Genomic DNA, 15,905 nt, shown 5'->3' with positions numbered 1-15,905 from the left:
AGCTGTGTGTAAGAAAACCAAAATGTGCTTCAACTAAATTACGCCGGAGCTGACACAACAGACGCAGTAGCTATCTTTACCCGGGGAAACGGGGCTACAACTGTAACAGGAAGCACAGCGACCCGTGTCACAGAGCTCCGCCGTGCGCGTTCACCCATTACAGACCCACTCATGCAGCTCCCGTTTAACCTCTTATCCGGTCGGAGTGTGACGCAAAGCCGTCGCTATTCACACTCCACCACGACCCACGGATAAGGCAACAACACAGGAAAACGGCTGCAAGAGAGCTCAAATCAGTATTCAATAATGGGTTCTTCGACACGCACCATCCGGGCGGAGAGCACCCGCAACTGATCCGGATAACTTCTGAACGTCTGCTGCCGCCTTCCCGGCGCGGTACCGCCTCTGCTACCGCTGGGTCTGTGATGTATGGCCAGAGACTACTGTTATGTGACGGACGCAGGACGGAGAACCGACCAGCGTTTGAAGGACCCAGTATGAAATAAGCAGAGCACAGTACAAAGGATAACTGAAATTAATAACATAACAGTGATGTGATAAATACAAACAAATGAGTGCGCGGTCTGGTGAGGTGGTAATACGGTGCGCTCCAGGCAGCACAAACGGTCCGGAGCCAGAAATAGTTCAGACCCAAGGACCCCGCCGACACCCCCCAGGTGGCCGCGACAAACCGAGTCTGTGAAAGAAGAAACCATCATGTGAGTCCACACTCCACACACAGAGAGACCACTCAAAGGTGTACATAAACAGCAAACACTTCCTGGCTTAATCACTAATCAGCTTCCCACCCTGCAGGCATGGAACACCCAGTTCACATTCTCAACTGCAGTGGAAGCTGATTAAACGACTAACATAACAGCTCAATATAATAAGGTGTGAGGGACACCACATTTACTGACTGTACTAATGTTAGTCACAAAACCTAACGTACCTCAGGAAGTGTGCTGACGAGCGTGAGACCTCACCCCCTCCTCTTTCACAGACCATGGCATCAAACCTGGACGGTCTCTGCATCCATGATGATGAGATGGCTCTCAAGATGACGATCTCACCCGTCTGGTCACAAGGTCGAGTCTCTGGCAAATACACACTGTGTACTCCAGACTTAAATGCCATCATGCTCCAATCCATATAGATGCACCACAGCTGTGAGTCCTGACGAGCTGCACATGATCAGCCTCAGGTGATCAGGGTGAGGTCCTGATAACTCAGCCACACAGCCACTCAGTCCTAAACGCGTGCCACCTGGAAGGAAAAACAAAAGACAGAAACAGAAGACAGCCAGGCACACCCAGCCATACAACATAGAATTTAAAATTCTTCTTCTTACTTATAAGGTTTTGAATAATCAGGTCCCATCTTATCTTAGGGACCTCATAGTACCATATCACCCCAATAGAGCGCTTTGCTCTCAGACTGCAGGCTTACTTGTAGTTCCTAGGGTTTGTAAGAGTAGAATGGGAGGCAGAGCCTTCAGCTTTCAGGCTCCTCTCCTGTGGAACCAGCTCCCAATTCAGATCAGGGAGACAGACTCCCTCTCTACTTTTAAGATTAGGCTTAAAACTTTCCTTTTTGCTAAAGCTTATAGTTAGGGCTGGATCAGGTGACCCTGAACCATCCCTTAGTTATGCTGCTATAGACTTAGACTGCTGGGGGGTTCCCATGATGCACTGAGTGTTTCTTTCTCTTTTTGCTCTGTATGCACCACTCTGCATTTAATCATTAGTAATTGATCTCTGCTCCCCTCCACAGCATGTCTTTTTCCTGGTTCTCTCCCTCAGCCCCAACCAGTCCCAGCAGAAGACTGCCCCTCCCTGAGCCTGGTTCTGCTGGAGGTTTCTTCCTGTTAAAAGGGAGTTTTTCCTTCCCACTGTCGCCAAGTGCTTGCTCACAGGGGGTCGTTTTGACCATTGGGGTTTTTACGTAATTATTGTATGGCCTTGCCTTACAATATAAAGCGCCTTGGGGCAACTGTTTGTTGTGATTTGGCGCTATATAAATAAAATTGATTGAGTGAGTGATTGATTAATCCTTATAAGCCTATAAAGTGTAATCCTGAACCAGAATCCGGATCCGATTGCAGATCCAGATCCGGATCACCAAAATTCAGTGGAGTCTTCCATGTCATAATATCTGTCTGTGGTGAAAATTTGGTGAGAATCCATGAAGAAGTTTAGACATAATCCTTAAAAGCCTGTAAAGTGAAATCCTGAGCCAGAATCCGGATCCGATTGCAGATCCAGATCTGGATCACCTCTGAAATTCAGTTGAGTCTTCTATCACCTAATATCTATTTGTGGTGCAAATTTGGTGTGAATCCAAGAATAAGTTTTGGAATAAATCCTTAAAAGCCTGTAATGTGAAATCCTGAGCCAAAATCTGGATCCGTTTGCAGATCCAGATCCAGATCACCTCCAAAATTCAGTGGAGTCTTCCGTGCCCTAATATCTATCTGTGGTGCAAATTTGGTGTGAATCCGTGAAGAAGTTTTGACTTAATCCTTATAAGCCTATAAAGTGAAATCCTGAGCCAGAATCCGGATCCTATTGCAGATCCAGATCCGGATCACCAAAATTCAGTGGAGTCTTCCATGCCCTAATATCTATCTGTGGTGCAAATTTGGTGAGAATCCGTGAAGTAGTTTGGACATAATCCTTAAAAACCTGTAAAGTGAAATCCTGAGCCAGTATCTGGATCCGAATGCGGATCCAGATCCGGATCACCTCCAAAATTCAGTGGAGTCTTCCGTGCCCTAATATCTATCTGTGGTGTAAATTTGGTGAGAATCCCTGAAGGAGTTTTGACGTAATCCTTCAAAGCCCATATAACGTGAAATCTTAGTCCAGAATCCTGATCTGGATCACCTCCAAAATTTAATGGAGTCTTCTATGCCCTAATATCTATCTGTGGTGAAAATTTTGTCAAAATCCGTGCAGTAGTTTTGATGTAATCCTGCTAACAGCCAGGCAAATAAATAAACCCAGATAATTTTATTACGTCCTTGGCGGACATAATAATGTTCTGATTGATATGTTGTATGACTGTTGTATGACTAGGGTGAGTTCAGGGAGGATGGGAGAAATGAACACCAAACACTGACTACAGAAGAACATAATTCTACAGACTAGGCCCACCCTGGACTGTTCGTCTCTTATAGATCTGGAAAACAGTGCAAACCTTTTCCCATATTCCCACAGTATTGTTCAACAGAGTGCACGCTTCTTTGGCTCATATTGTTTGGTCCTTTTGTTTAGCTGAAGTATTTGCTTCTCCTTTTGTGGGGTGGGAGCTTTAGTTATTATGTGTATTATGTGTATTATGTGCATTAATTATCATGTGTAATTTTAAAGTTTAAAGGGTTTCATTAGCCTGAGGAGAATGGCATTATCCTATCTCCACAACCTTTCATGTGACCTTTTATTTGCTCAGAAGCAACCATGCAAACCTTCTTGATTTGTTAAGTTCCTGACCTTCTGCGAGAGTGCCGGAGTGACTTCTTATTTGTAATCTAATACCTTTATGCATTTTGCAGATGCTTTTACCTAAAGTGTCCCACAGTTACTTTGTGAGCTCACCATGCCGAGGTATTGATTCAGACCACAAACGATGAGTCTGAGTCACTTAATGTTGGTATTTCTATCAGGTTACTCAGAATGCTAAATGTAAATGCCTCAGACATATTACAGATGTCAGAACAGATAACCTTTTGATGTTGTTTAGCTGCCATACCAACTCTTCAATAATTAAATTATTAATTTGCTCTTAGAAGCCATTACCGGCCTGCCAATCATCATGATAAATCTGGTATTTTACTCAGTCTGCTGCAGCAGTTCTGCAGCCGAGAGTCTTCGCCAGACATCTCCACTGCTGCTGATTTGTCGTATGTGTTCTGCTGGAAAACCTATTTATAGTGTTTATTACATTTGTCATAAGTGACTTTCTACAATGATGTAATTCTGTGTAATGACCACAGAGAGACCACAGACAAGGAACTCTTCCTTTAGTCCACTCTGCAGTAAACATACATCAACTCTCTGGAAATTTAATGGCTGAGCAGTAAACATTTCAGAGGCAACCCTCTAAAACATCTGTATTGTTTACATCAGGAGAAATGCCTTGCTCAGGCTCACATATGTGTGTGCCAGCGCTGCTGGGAATGGAGTACCCTGACCCCACGGGATCTGGTCTCAAAGTACCTGTCCTGGGGTCTCATGTTGATCTCATCTCTGGGGTTGTAATACCACTAGCAGGGACAATGGAGGACCCAGATGGAAAAGGTACTGTGAAAAAAACTAGACTTCGCTTGTTATATATCTGCCCTCTTTTCCAGCTGTTTATGCTTTTGTATTTCAGGCCTGGTCCCGGTCTGTTATGGATCCCAGACGGTTGACCCAGTAACAGGTCTGTTGGCTCCAGTTGTTGGCGCCAGATTTGACATGTCCAGAAAAACTGTAGTACCTGTCACAGCCTCCTACTGGCTAACAATGGTAGATCACACTGACAGTGTACAGGTGAGAACACAAATATGTCGACAGATATGTCCAGGGATGCATTCTGATACACCCCCCCCCCCCCCCATTTAGTTACTTAATGTGTGTTATAGTTGCATTTTCTTTTTCACATTTTCACCTTTTCTTTGCCATTAACCAAAATTGATATCACAAGCTACATGTTTGTTTGATAAGCTGACTAACTACAAGAGCCGTAATCAATAAAGTCCCTCAAGTGATGTCACAGAAATCACAGGGTATCAGATCTGAGCATTTCACAGCAGCAGGTGAAATCAGGCTAAATTCCCCATGTTTATGACTTAATTTCTCAAGGCATATGCGAGGAAAAATAAAGCACATATATGGCTATGACGCTACGCACGCTCTGATTGGCTGATTTCCAGTCTGATATTTTCCCATCTCATTCCGTTACCATGACAATTGGTCCTGATTGCGTATCAGATTCGTTACAAACCAGAAAGCTAAAAACATGATTAGAAAAGTCAAGTCGGACATGATCTTACTCCATAACTATCTAAACAGCATTCGAAAAAACACAGGTTGAATAGACCGTCTGTAAAAGAAGCAAACAGGTGTGACTACGAGCCCAAAACCATCAGCAGCTTTCATATTCAGGCGATACTGTACGTTTGCGTGTTTATATATGTATAATAGCCATATAATAAATGAATTATTAACCTTGCTTGCTCGGCCTGTACGGGAATATCAGACCTCTGTGTTTTTCTGTCAACACCTCGGTCTGATATTTCTCCCTACAGACCTCACGCTCAGTTAATAATCCTTTAATAAACCAATATTTTCCTAATTCTTTATTTATTTGGAATAGTCAGCTCATTTGACATTTCATTTACCACTGATATGCACTTTAAAGATGAGCTTTCTTATCCCACTTCAATCGGCTGTAAATATTATGGCATTACTCTACTTCTACATATTATATAAACCCATCTAAATAGAGCTTTAAATGATAAAAAAAAAAACAAGAAGAATGAGACTGCACCTTTAAAGCTCACATATTTTACTCCTTCTCAACAAGTTTACGTAGGTCTCAGAGGTTCCCAAAACATGCCTTTGCAGTTTCTTGCTAAAAATCCACTGAGATCATGGATTTTAGTTTATAAACCCCTGTTCCAGCCGGTCTCAGAGCAGGCTGTTTCTGTGTCTGTAAAGTGGGTAAGTGGGTTAAAAGAAAGTGGTTTGTGGTTTCCTCTGTGCAGCCAGCAACAGAATATCAATAGAAGTTAAGATCCTTGCTCGTACTTTTGATATGTTTGTTTTAAAACTCAGTCAGAAAGTGGTTGCAGACTACAGCTTGACCCAAATTAGTGCAAGAGCACGCAATCCCCTTGCTATCGTGCTGCAACCACTAATCCTTGAAATGTGCATGTCAAAGACAGCAACCAGGTCCGTATCCACCTGCAGTGTGTGAGTGAACAGGGGCCAAGTTGGGAATTATATGCAATCTGTACACAAATACACTGCATGCCTGCAACAGAGAGGGAAACTGTGCAGATCTGTTTCTGTGTGTACACAATCATTGGCTCCAAGGTATTTATTCTGGTAGATTTGGGATCTTGATGCCAATTCCCTTGTGGCGGTGAAGGTGACAGGAGGAGAAAAATGTGTTTTGGGTGGCCCAAGTAAGAAAAATAATCTGATTAATTGCAGGCGGATTGCAGGTAAATGAAATTATGGAGGAGTAAAATATTTTTTATTATTATGTTCCCACTATTTTCTTGCCATGCATGATTACAAGTATATCACATCCAGGTGGTATAACAGTCATACAGTATTGCACTACATGGATTACCACATTCTCACTGCGTCTGACCCAGTGCTGGCGGCACGGTGTTTCATTGCTTTTTGGCACTTGGTTTTTAACTGATAACTGGAAAAAAGACAAATAAAATTGGAGCCTCCATCCAATTTTGGTGGTGTTGGTAAATCCATAACAGAACTAGAGCACTGCGCTAATACAGCGTAAACCTCCACCAACACTAGTGTCCAATTTCACACATTTTTACCTTTGAAAAAAATTTCAAGGTCAAAGTCCTGTTAGAAGTGACTTTTCATAAGCTAAAATATAATACAAATATAGATCAAAAGGGCTTTTCAATGTTAAAATCAAATATCTGCTAAATCAGCAATACAGATCAGATGCAGGTCAAACTTAGTCTGTTCATTGAAAGTGCCACTTTGCACCTCATTGTTACAAATGAGAATGATTTGGAAAATTTTGATTGAGATATAATGCAAAAATAACAACCAAATGGGATTTTTAATATTAAATTCAAATGTCCACAAAATCCACAATCCAGATCAAACTTCATCAGTTGATAGAGGATACCTTCCTACACAAGGCTGCCAAATATGAAAGGAATTTGACCTTTTGTGACAGAGTTATGAATTTTTGAAAATTCATTCAATGTTAAAGACAGGGATTTTTCCAGGTGTTTCCTGACTTTGACATTTGACCTTGAAAATTGAATAAAAAAAAAAAAAAAAATCAAAAATTGAATTCTCTAAAAAAATTCCATAACAATATATGAAAAATTGTGGGCTCCAGGCTGTTCAAAAACAAACAAACAAATAGGGACAAAAACATAACCTCCTCAAAATTTGTTGGTGGAGGTAAATACAGATCAAAAGGGCTTTTCAATGTTAAAAAAGAATGAATCACAAGCTGTCAGGCTGGGTGGGGGCCCGGAATACAGGGCATCTGGACCCGCAATGCAGACCCCTTACCAAAAAGTAGTATATGCAAGTATGTTTCAAGTATACTTCTAGTTTACTTTTTATATACTTATCAGTACTATTTTTTGGTAAGGGCTCCCAGACTTGGCTTTGGTGTAAGAGATAACATGGTCTTTATTTCAGGCACAGGTACGGACATGTGGTCAGTCAGTGGAGCAGACCTACAGTTGGGGTCAGGCAAAAACGTTGTCAATGACAAGCAGGGTTCAGTGGCACAGGCAAACACAGACATCAGAGATAAGGCAAAAGGTGCAGTCAAAAACAGAGCAAAAATATGGTATGCGGCTAGACAAAAACAGGGCTGTGACTAAAGGCTGGAGAGTGTACTAAGACAACAATGTGGCGGTGAGCTGTGAGGGCTTAAATAACAGGTGCTGTGAACAATGTGCATGTGCAGACTGATTAGGTAATAAGGTGCAGGTGTGGAGGGAAGATTCCAGAAAGGGGGCGTGGCTAGTAGACAAAGATCAAACACTGTGCAAGAGAGTGATGTAAGGAGCAAAGATACTTGGGCTGGTGTAGGGCGTGTGAGTGAGATAAAACAACACAGACAGAAACAAGGTGAGAGACATGGTGCAGGTGCAATGATGCGAAGGACTACAGGGAACTATGAACTGAGGCAGAACACATAATGAAAGACCAAATAATTAACAGAAAGCAAAACCCGATAAGGAAGCATAACTGGTGACCCAATAAACAAGTGATAACCTAATGAAAACTACATGAGAATAAGTAGAGATAAATACTAAAACAGAAACTGACTTAAGAAAACAAGGTGGTAAAACAAACCATAAGAAAAGCAGTGACAAAACAATAACAGCAAACAAACCTGGCCTTAAAGCACAACAGATGTTACAAAAGAGAGGACCTAGATAACCAAGTGATAAATTTATTAATAATAAATGAAAACACAACCGACTGAAGAAAATTGAACAGAACTAAACGAAAGGCCAAAGTAAAAAGTAACAAAGAAAAGTGACAACAGAGAATAAACCAGGATAAAAATAAACAACTAATAACTCAAAGCTGGGGACAGAAGTTGAGGCAAAGAAAGGGGCAAAAATAAAGGGATCAAAACCTGGATCAGGGCATGACACAAGCCAAGTAAGTTCTCACATACAAGGAATTTGATCTAGTGTCACTGGTGCATAAACAATAAAAGAAAAGGAAACAATACTTCTGTAAGAAGTGAAGGAGTCAAATAGACAAATGGGCAAAACTATGTTTACTGTAAAATAAATATAGTGGAATGGGGCTGAGCAGGCATGCAGATGTACAGTATCTTTCAGTCTGTACTTTGTGGGAGTGGGGGGGGGGTAAGTGGGGGTGTCTGGCATTATTTATAAGCAGGCATGCACATAACTGGTACTCATGGTGCTTGTACGTGCTAAAATAAATAATGCGTAGCAGAAAACACAAGGGAAGCACTTCATCTTTCTTTCATTTTGCAGATTTTGCACACTGCATAAGTCATGTCAAGCTCCTTCTTACGCAGCAAATAATAAAATCCAAAATGCTCCCAAACATTTGCCTTCAGCAAAGACGGTGCTGGCTGAATTAGCTCTTCGTCTGCCATGCTAAGCTGCAGCTCACGAATGTTTGAAGCACGCTGGACCCTCCCCTCACGGGGATGCTGTAGTACGGAAGCCGTTCCCTGACAAACAGTACACGCAGCGAGTAAACAAGATAATGTTTTAAAAAATGCTTTTTAAAATCGATTCTTGGACATTTTGGATCGATTCAGAATCGTAATAAATAAGAATCGCGATTCGGACGTGAATGGATTATTTACATGGATTATGAAGAAATACAAACAGTATGGCACTCTATGGTAAATCTGTGTGGTGTAGATAGTTCTCAAAAACTGAGTGACTGTGTAAGAAGTTGAAGAGTGAGGAAAGCCACCGAGACACCAGGACAACCCTGAAGAAGTTATAGACTTTTGTGGCTGTGATTGAAGAGATTGTGCATAGTGCAAGTTTTGCATTTTGTATCAGCACTCCTGCCTTCATAGTGGAGTTGCACAGAGAAAAATTTTCTTTCAACAAAACATCAAATCTATGCTTGAATCTCCAGTGTGCCTTCTGGCAAATTGTAGCTGAACTTTCAAGTGGTTTTTTTTCTTTCTTTTTTATAGAAACCTTCTCTATACCACTTCATCATGAAGCTGTATAACTGGTGATGCAACACTCAAAACCTGCACTGAATATACAAGGCCTGAATTTTTGCTTTGTTTTTTGATGTTCTAATAAAAAAATGTCCTAATAAAAATCTAACATGTAAAGGGTCAAGGGGGCAAACACTTGTTTATAAGTCTAGCTGTGGATGGAATGAAGCTGTTTTTGTGTCTTGAGGTTTTAGTCCTGATGGACCTCAGCGATCTGCCAGAGGGGAGGGTGACACAAGGTTTGTGTCCTGGGTGAGAGAGAGTAGGCTGAATCAATACCTGGGGGAGTGCCACTTATTCGGAGGAGGCATTATTTCCCCAGGTGACGTCATCCTGGGAAACATACGGAAACATTTTCCGAAAGGTGGAGCAGACAAAGAAGGAGAGGATGGGCTTGTTTCATTTGGGGGCAATTTAATCATTTATAATGACACCTAGTTTTTTTAATACAATTTTTATTATTGCTATTGCATGCCAGGTGGAGGTGCTGCAGAAAGAGGTCTGTGCAAGGAATGCTCACTGGGAGCAACAGAGGCAAAAGGAAGAAGATATTCTATCTGATCTGGACTCAGCTCTCATCCAGTGTCTCCTTGGAGTCACAGAGGTTAACTCTTGGCAGGTCAGCGGCAGGAAGAGGCTATTTTGGCTACAAATATCTTCCATAATACATCCTATGAGTGTGGGACAGAAACATTTAAAAAGCCACGAGACCTTTGAAAATGTGTAAATGAATAAAGTGACGTGTAAAATCCAGGGGCAAACAGCTTTTGAAAGAAGGATTTTAAAGCTTGTGAAGGAGTCTGCTGATGCCAAATGGGTTTTGTGCGCAACCATACAAGTTAGGTCTCAAGACCGGTGACTACCGTGTGCATGGCTATGTGCCTTTATCGTTGTTAAATGCAGTGTGTGTGGGATGAGTCACACAGCACTATGCAGATATCTTATTATAATTTTTGTGTGCACATTGCTGCAGGTCCTGTGGTCAGGGCTGGAGAAGCAGCTGAGAGAGGCAGGGGCGGATCTTCAGGATTCAGCGCACAACGAGGCTCAGAGGAAAGCAGCGCAGCACTCCCACTTGGCTCTCATCTTACCGCCGCATGTATTACACATCCTCACTTCGGGTAAAATGATTGACAAGCTGGCAGATTGAAGAGTGTGAAGAAACTGAAGTCATGACCCACACTGCCATACATTGCATTCCCCAAAAAGAGACGTGTCACAGCAACGTTTCACATCGGAGTTGCAGAGTGGGTAGAAACGAGCGCAATGTGTTAAACTGCTTCACTCTGGCGTGCATGTCTGTCTGGGTGCACAGGTGACGAAGAAGAGTGGGATCAGCATTGTCTGTGGTACTCAGAGTTGTTGTCAGTCCTTGATAAGCTCGATGTGTGCATGGAGCAGCTGCAGAGAGACCAGGAGAAATGGGCTTCACAGGGAGGACAGTGGACTACAACTGTCCATGCTGTGGTGAGAATAGTAGCTTCTGGTGGATAAGGGAGTGACAATGTAGTAAACTGCTCTGTGCACCACTGTCATCTAAATGCAAATAGGTTTCTGTGCTTCGTCAGTCATGAGTCTGCTTTTATTTGTCCTCCAGGACAGAGAAATAAGACAGAGAGAGCTGTGGGAACAATGCTCCAGCAGACAGGCAGAGCTGGAGGCGTCAATCAATCCACTGCATTGTGTCAGACAACTTTCCCAGCTCAGGGCCGACACTGCTCAGGTTTAAACAGCATACAAACTAAAATGGAATACACCATGAAATCTGTGTTTCTATTCCAGGTCAGCCTCAGTAGATTCACAAAATTGAATAAAAAATTGGTTCTTTAATTTTGATTAATCCAGGTGACAACCACAGAGGTACCTAAGGATTTGATTTAAATCATTCCTAAAATGTCCTATGCATCGTTTCGGCGTCACGTCAAGTCTGGAAGCATGTGTTGGTGCCACACCCCTCCCAGCCTCCATCACACAACGGAACTGCCTTGGGTCCTGGATGGCAACCACCCAAGCAGACAATCAGTTCATCCCTGCCTCTACAGGGAAACAGGCAGGTGAAACTTGGGTATCCTTTTGGCTTTCTACAGCCACTGGAGTCCTCAACACTGAGGCACTTGTGTGCTGAGTCGTGCACAAACAAAATTACCAAAATATTGTAGTTGATGTTCCTTCACAACACAAGTGATAACCCTCATCAAGGTTCTCCCCAGAAATTTTTAGTATAACAGTGCTGTTGGCAACTATCACCCGAAGCGGCACTCAACACTTCCACTCGGCGTCCCATCCGACCTTGTGTCCTCAAGTCCCAAGACAAAAATGAAAACCTTTTAGTACTGTTTCTGGTTACTGACTGTGCTGAATTGTTTATTCGTGAAATTAATCTAAAATGTTTGTGTTTCTTTGACACACTGTATACATGTTATGGATGTGCATAAACTTATTTGAAAGAAAAAAATAATGTACAGAAAGACCATTTAAAATGTGGGAGAGTCTAGACTTTTTTACACATTTCCTCTCCGTAATTTCCAATGAGAAAAGTTTGAATTCTCAACTCACAATATCACCAGGCTGGAGGCATTCACTTCAAAGTGTGAAAATCTCACCTTGTCCTTGTGATTCAGATTTTGACACCCGTCTATATTGTCCAGCTTTCCTCCCCTGAAAAAATGTAAGTGCTAATGATCAACTTGCAACATAAGATATAACTAAATTTGATACTAAAACCAATTGACACAGACTACAAAGTACTTATTCAAAATGAACAGTTATCACTTAAAAATGAGTTGTCATAGCACAACATCACACTTATGTAAGCTTTGCAATTAATGTGTGGCTACGTTCTTAACTTTAGCAGATACATTCCATTCAAGCACATGCTAGATGCCTGTCATTATCCAGCACCAAAATGTCAAAGAATGAAAGTTTGTCTCTACCTGAAGAATTTCAATTTCCGTTCTGCCGTTTTCTTCATGAAATAAGCCTCCCTGTTCAGTGTCACAGCGGCTGCAGCACTGTTGTTAGCCTGGTCGATCCCATGACAGACAGCATTGATCGAGTCGCTTGTGGACCGGTCTCAGCCTCCGTGGCACTTGGGACCGGCGTGCACCCCTCCCTGGACGGACTGGCGATCACAGCGCCCTACATGTTTGGATATTTTTCTGTTTGCTCCTCCTCAGCTACATGGGCTGTGATCAAAGCCAAGACAAACCAAAAAATACAGAGGATCATCTTCTGATCATCGGGCTTCATGGTTTTGTCACGGTTTGTGTCGTCTGGATGTAAACAGGATAAAATAAAGAGCTGAAGTTGTTTATGTGAAATTTCTCTGCAAAAATGGGTTTGTACACAGTCAGATTCCCACTAAGTCTCATGCTAAAACATCGCGAGATGACCCTACAGTATAGCGGTGCTACAATGGCAGTGTAGTGACACAGCACCATTATTCCATTGTCTGGGGACAACCCTGCTCATTTTAGTCTCCCTAACTGTTCGTCTGACAAAAAGTCATTCCAGGACTCAAGGGTCCTCCAAAGATCACATCACTGTCAGTGAAATGAAGGTCAGTCAACCTTTCCTTGCCAACAAAGGCACCAAAGATGTTGATTTTTATAACTCCACACAACACCCGGTCCATGGAACCACTGAACAGTGTAAAAGCCAGAACACATCCCTGATGAAGACCAGTGTTCACTAGGAATATGTCAGAATTTGTACCCCCACTTTGCACAGTACTCACAGTATCTGTCCATATGCTGGCGATGATGTCCAGCAACTTCTTGGGGATTACATAAATTCTCAGGATGTCTGAATCAGCAGTGATGTAAACAAAGCTTTTTGGAACTGTAAGCCTACCAAACAGTGAGCAAAGGGATTCACTGTTTTGAAAAGGTAGAAAAAGTGAACAAACCATTTGTTTTCCTTTCATTTTCAAAATCCAAGGGTAGATGCATTTGGAAATACTGACTTGAAAAGCTTTAAAATTAACATTCTCTCTGCATTTCAACATAATTTGGCAGGAATAGAATTTTCTGGAATTCAGGGAGCAATGCTGAGGCCTTAGACACAGTCTGGAGACCGGATCATCAAGCAGAGAGAGCTTGGAACATGATTTTTCTTGACGTTTGGGGAAGCCACGTAGTGGTGTCAAGTAAAACTTAAAATCATCAAGTCTAACACTTCAGTGGGCTGAATTTTGAGACTGGTGGATCGATCCCTCTTTTTTCCCATTTAATTCTTTTTTTTTTTTTTTATCTTGCAATGCTTCCGTATGAAAAGAAGGAACTCAGAGAATTTAGCACTCACTTGAATTTTGACAGAGAACTAACTTTGAGAAAATTCTATTTTTATTTGAATTTCTGCTCCTTCCTGTCGTCTTCTTAGCTATGCCATCTTTTTCTTTGTTTAGGCTGTGCTGTGCAGGAACTTTTGGTACAAAGAATACGGTTTAATGCAGTGGAGTGGACATAGACCTTATGTGAAGGTGATGGATTCACTGCAACAGAAGGCTTTGCCTCTGCTGGAAAGACTGAACCAACTCCTGGAAGACAAACAGCCTACAGATGTCACCTCCAACTCCTGCCGTCAAAAGATTTCTGGTACTGGCTTATACAAAAATCAGCAAACATACAGCAGATGTACAGGTTATAACTCATGTCAGTACCAAATTCTGGACACCTGCAATGTAGCCTAATGGCACTCTGTTGATGATATAACAGGTTTGGCCAAGATCTCAAATGTGGATTTCCTTCATTGTTTGGTACAGCAAAAAAATATTGAAATTTTATCAGGAGAGATGAGATCCTGCATGCTATTGGAACTCTATGGCTCATGGTTGGGGATCGGTAGTGTATCCATTAACGTGTACCATTACTAACACCCTAGTGAGATTCTCGTTGTGTTTTACTTTGCCTGTAATGCCTCATGCCCTGAGAAAGATTGGCGTCCTGTCCAGGGTGTACTCTGCCTCACACCCTATGACTGCTGGGATAGGGTACAATGCAAATAAAATAGGTCCCAGAATGGAACCTTGGGGCACACCACAGGACAGAATGGCAAAAGAGGACGTATATATAGCTGCAGAAAGTCATCCAGATGTCATCTGATGCAGTTTAAATCTGATTGGCAGTCTGAACAAAGCCTACTACCTACTCCATCATCAGAAAGACAAACCATAATAAACACAAATGTTTTCAGTATCACCACAGTCATTATGTACTGTATTTCTAGCATGACTTTTGATGCAGAGACATGCAAACACAAACAATCGAGTGATTGATAATCGGACATTAGTGACTTATGGTGTGCGACTGGTGTGACTAAAATGTGAGAACTGGCCAGCAAACTTGCCTGATGGACAAAACTTGGCCAGTCAAGATAAATCAGTCAGTGGGCACCTGGTTTTATGCCTTTTGTTTGGCTATGGATCATCAGCTCAGCCATATGGGGTGTGCAGCCAGTGCACTCTGAGTGCCACACCCGAGCCTGGATCAATGAGTGGGTTGCATCAGGAAGGACACCACAACAACCATGCAGCTCACAAATCGAATTTCTATACTGGATCACTCGAGGCCTGGGTTATACCCCTGTCACACTTATTCAGAATTAGCAGGAATCAAGTAGAATCAGCCAGAATGAAAAAAAAAAAAAAAAAAAAAAAAAAATCAGTTTATGCCATTTCAAATACAACAAATACAAAAAATATAAAGATTAGAACTTTTTATGGTACACACCACCACCTACTGGTCAGGAGGAACCTAGCAGTCAGTGTGTGTCACTGATTTCAAAATGCAGCTCTTTTTTTTTGCATGTGCCGTGGTATGTCAATCATCTCTGTCCAATCAGATTTCAGGGGAGTCCAGCGCAACCACTTGTCACTTGCTGTTTCAGTGTGAACTTGCCACTGAGTTCCCACAAGATTCCATGAGATCTCATCCATCAATCCAGGAAGTGTTTGACATTTGACATTTCCTGTTTCCCAGTGCCCTCAAAATTTGGCACTTCCTGTTTGGGACTCCCTGCAACATGAGCGAGCTTTGCGCCACTGCGCGTCGCTTTGCTCGTATTAGCCTTCAGATCTGAGATAGTTATAATCCATTTTATGGTATTCTATTTAAATTAGACTCCTGCCATGTTTCAGGTTTGTCAGTAAAGCAGATGGATGGATTGGAGACATCCTCGAGAATCTGGACAGCTTCAGTACCTGTAGGAAAAGGTGTGTGTTTTCTTGCACCACTCCAGTCATGTTCTAAAGTATCTCTCTGGAGAGAGCACGTAAAGAGCACGAGTTGTATTCATTGTCATAATGCAACGCTCTCCTTAGGGGTTTTGTTGCAAATTTAATGTCGAAGTATCCTGCAGTCCCATGCAGCAAATTCTGGCCAGTGTTACAATCATATCAAAAAGCTGTTTGTGTCAAAGCATTTATTGTGTGTGTATCCACCATATAAAGCTAA

The 15,905-nt window shown here is 42.0% G+C and overlaps 1 protein-coding gene across 1 annotated transcript in view; it reads left to right on the top strand.

The window, feature by feature from the left end:
* Window positions 1–15,905, top strand: part of si:dkey-103g5.4 — a 162,238-nt gene that overhangs the window by 66,180 nt on the left and 80,153 nt on the right. The window contains exons 19-26 of the mRNA XM_034169315.1: window positions 4,128–4,298; window positions 4,375–4,532; window positions 9,932–10,072; window positions 10,427–10,574; window positions 10,769–10,920; window positions 11,051–11,176; window positions 13,859–14,048; window positions 15,590–15,664. Coding sequence (XP_034025206.1) covers window positions 4,128–4,298; window positions 4,375–4,532; window positions 9,932–10,072; window positions 10,427–10,574; window positions 10,769–10,920; window positions 11,051–11,176; window positions 13,859–14,048; window positions 15,590–15,664 — 1,161 coding nt within the window. The remainder of the gene's footprint in view (window positions 1–4,127; window positions 4,299–4,374; window positions 4,533–9,931; window positions 10,073–10,426; window positions 10,575–10,768; window positions 10,921–11,050; window positions 11,177–13,858; window positions 14,049–15,589; window positions 15,665–15,905) is intronic.

Source organism: Thalassophryne amazonica, chromosome 4 (assembly GCF_902500255.1).
Source record: "Thalassophryne amazonica chromosome 4, fThaAma1.1, whole genome shotgun sequence".
In the NCBI taxonomy this organism is placed as follows: Eukaryota; Metazoa; Chordata; class Actinopteri; order Batrachoidiformes; family Batrachoididae; genus Thalassophryne; species Thalassophryne amazonica.
This window is presented reverse-complemented; position numbering and strand designations above follow the sequence as displayed.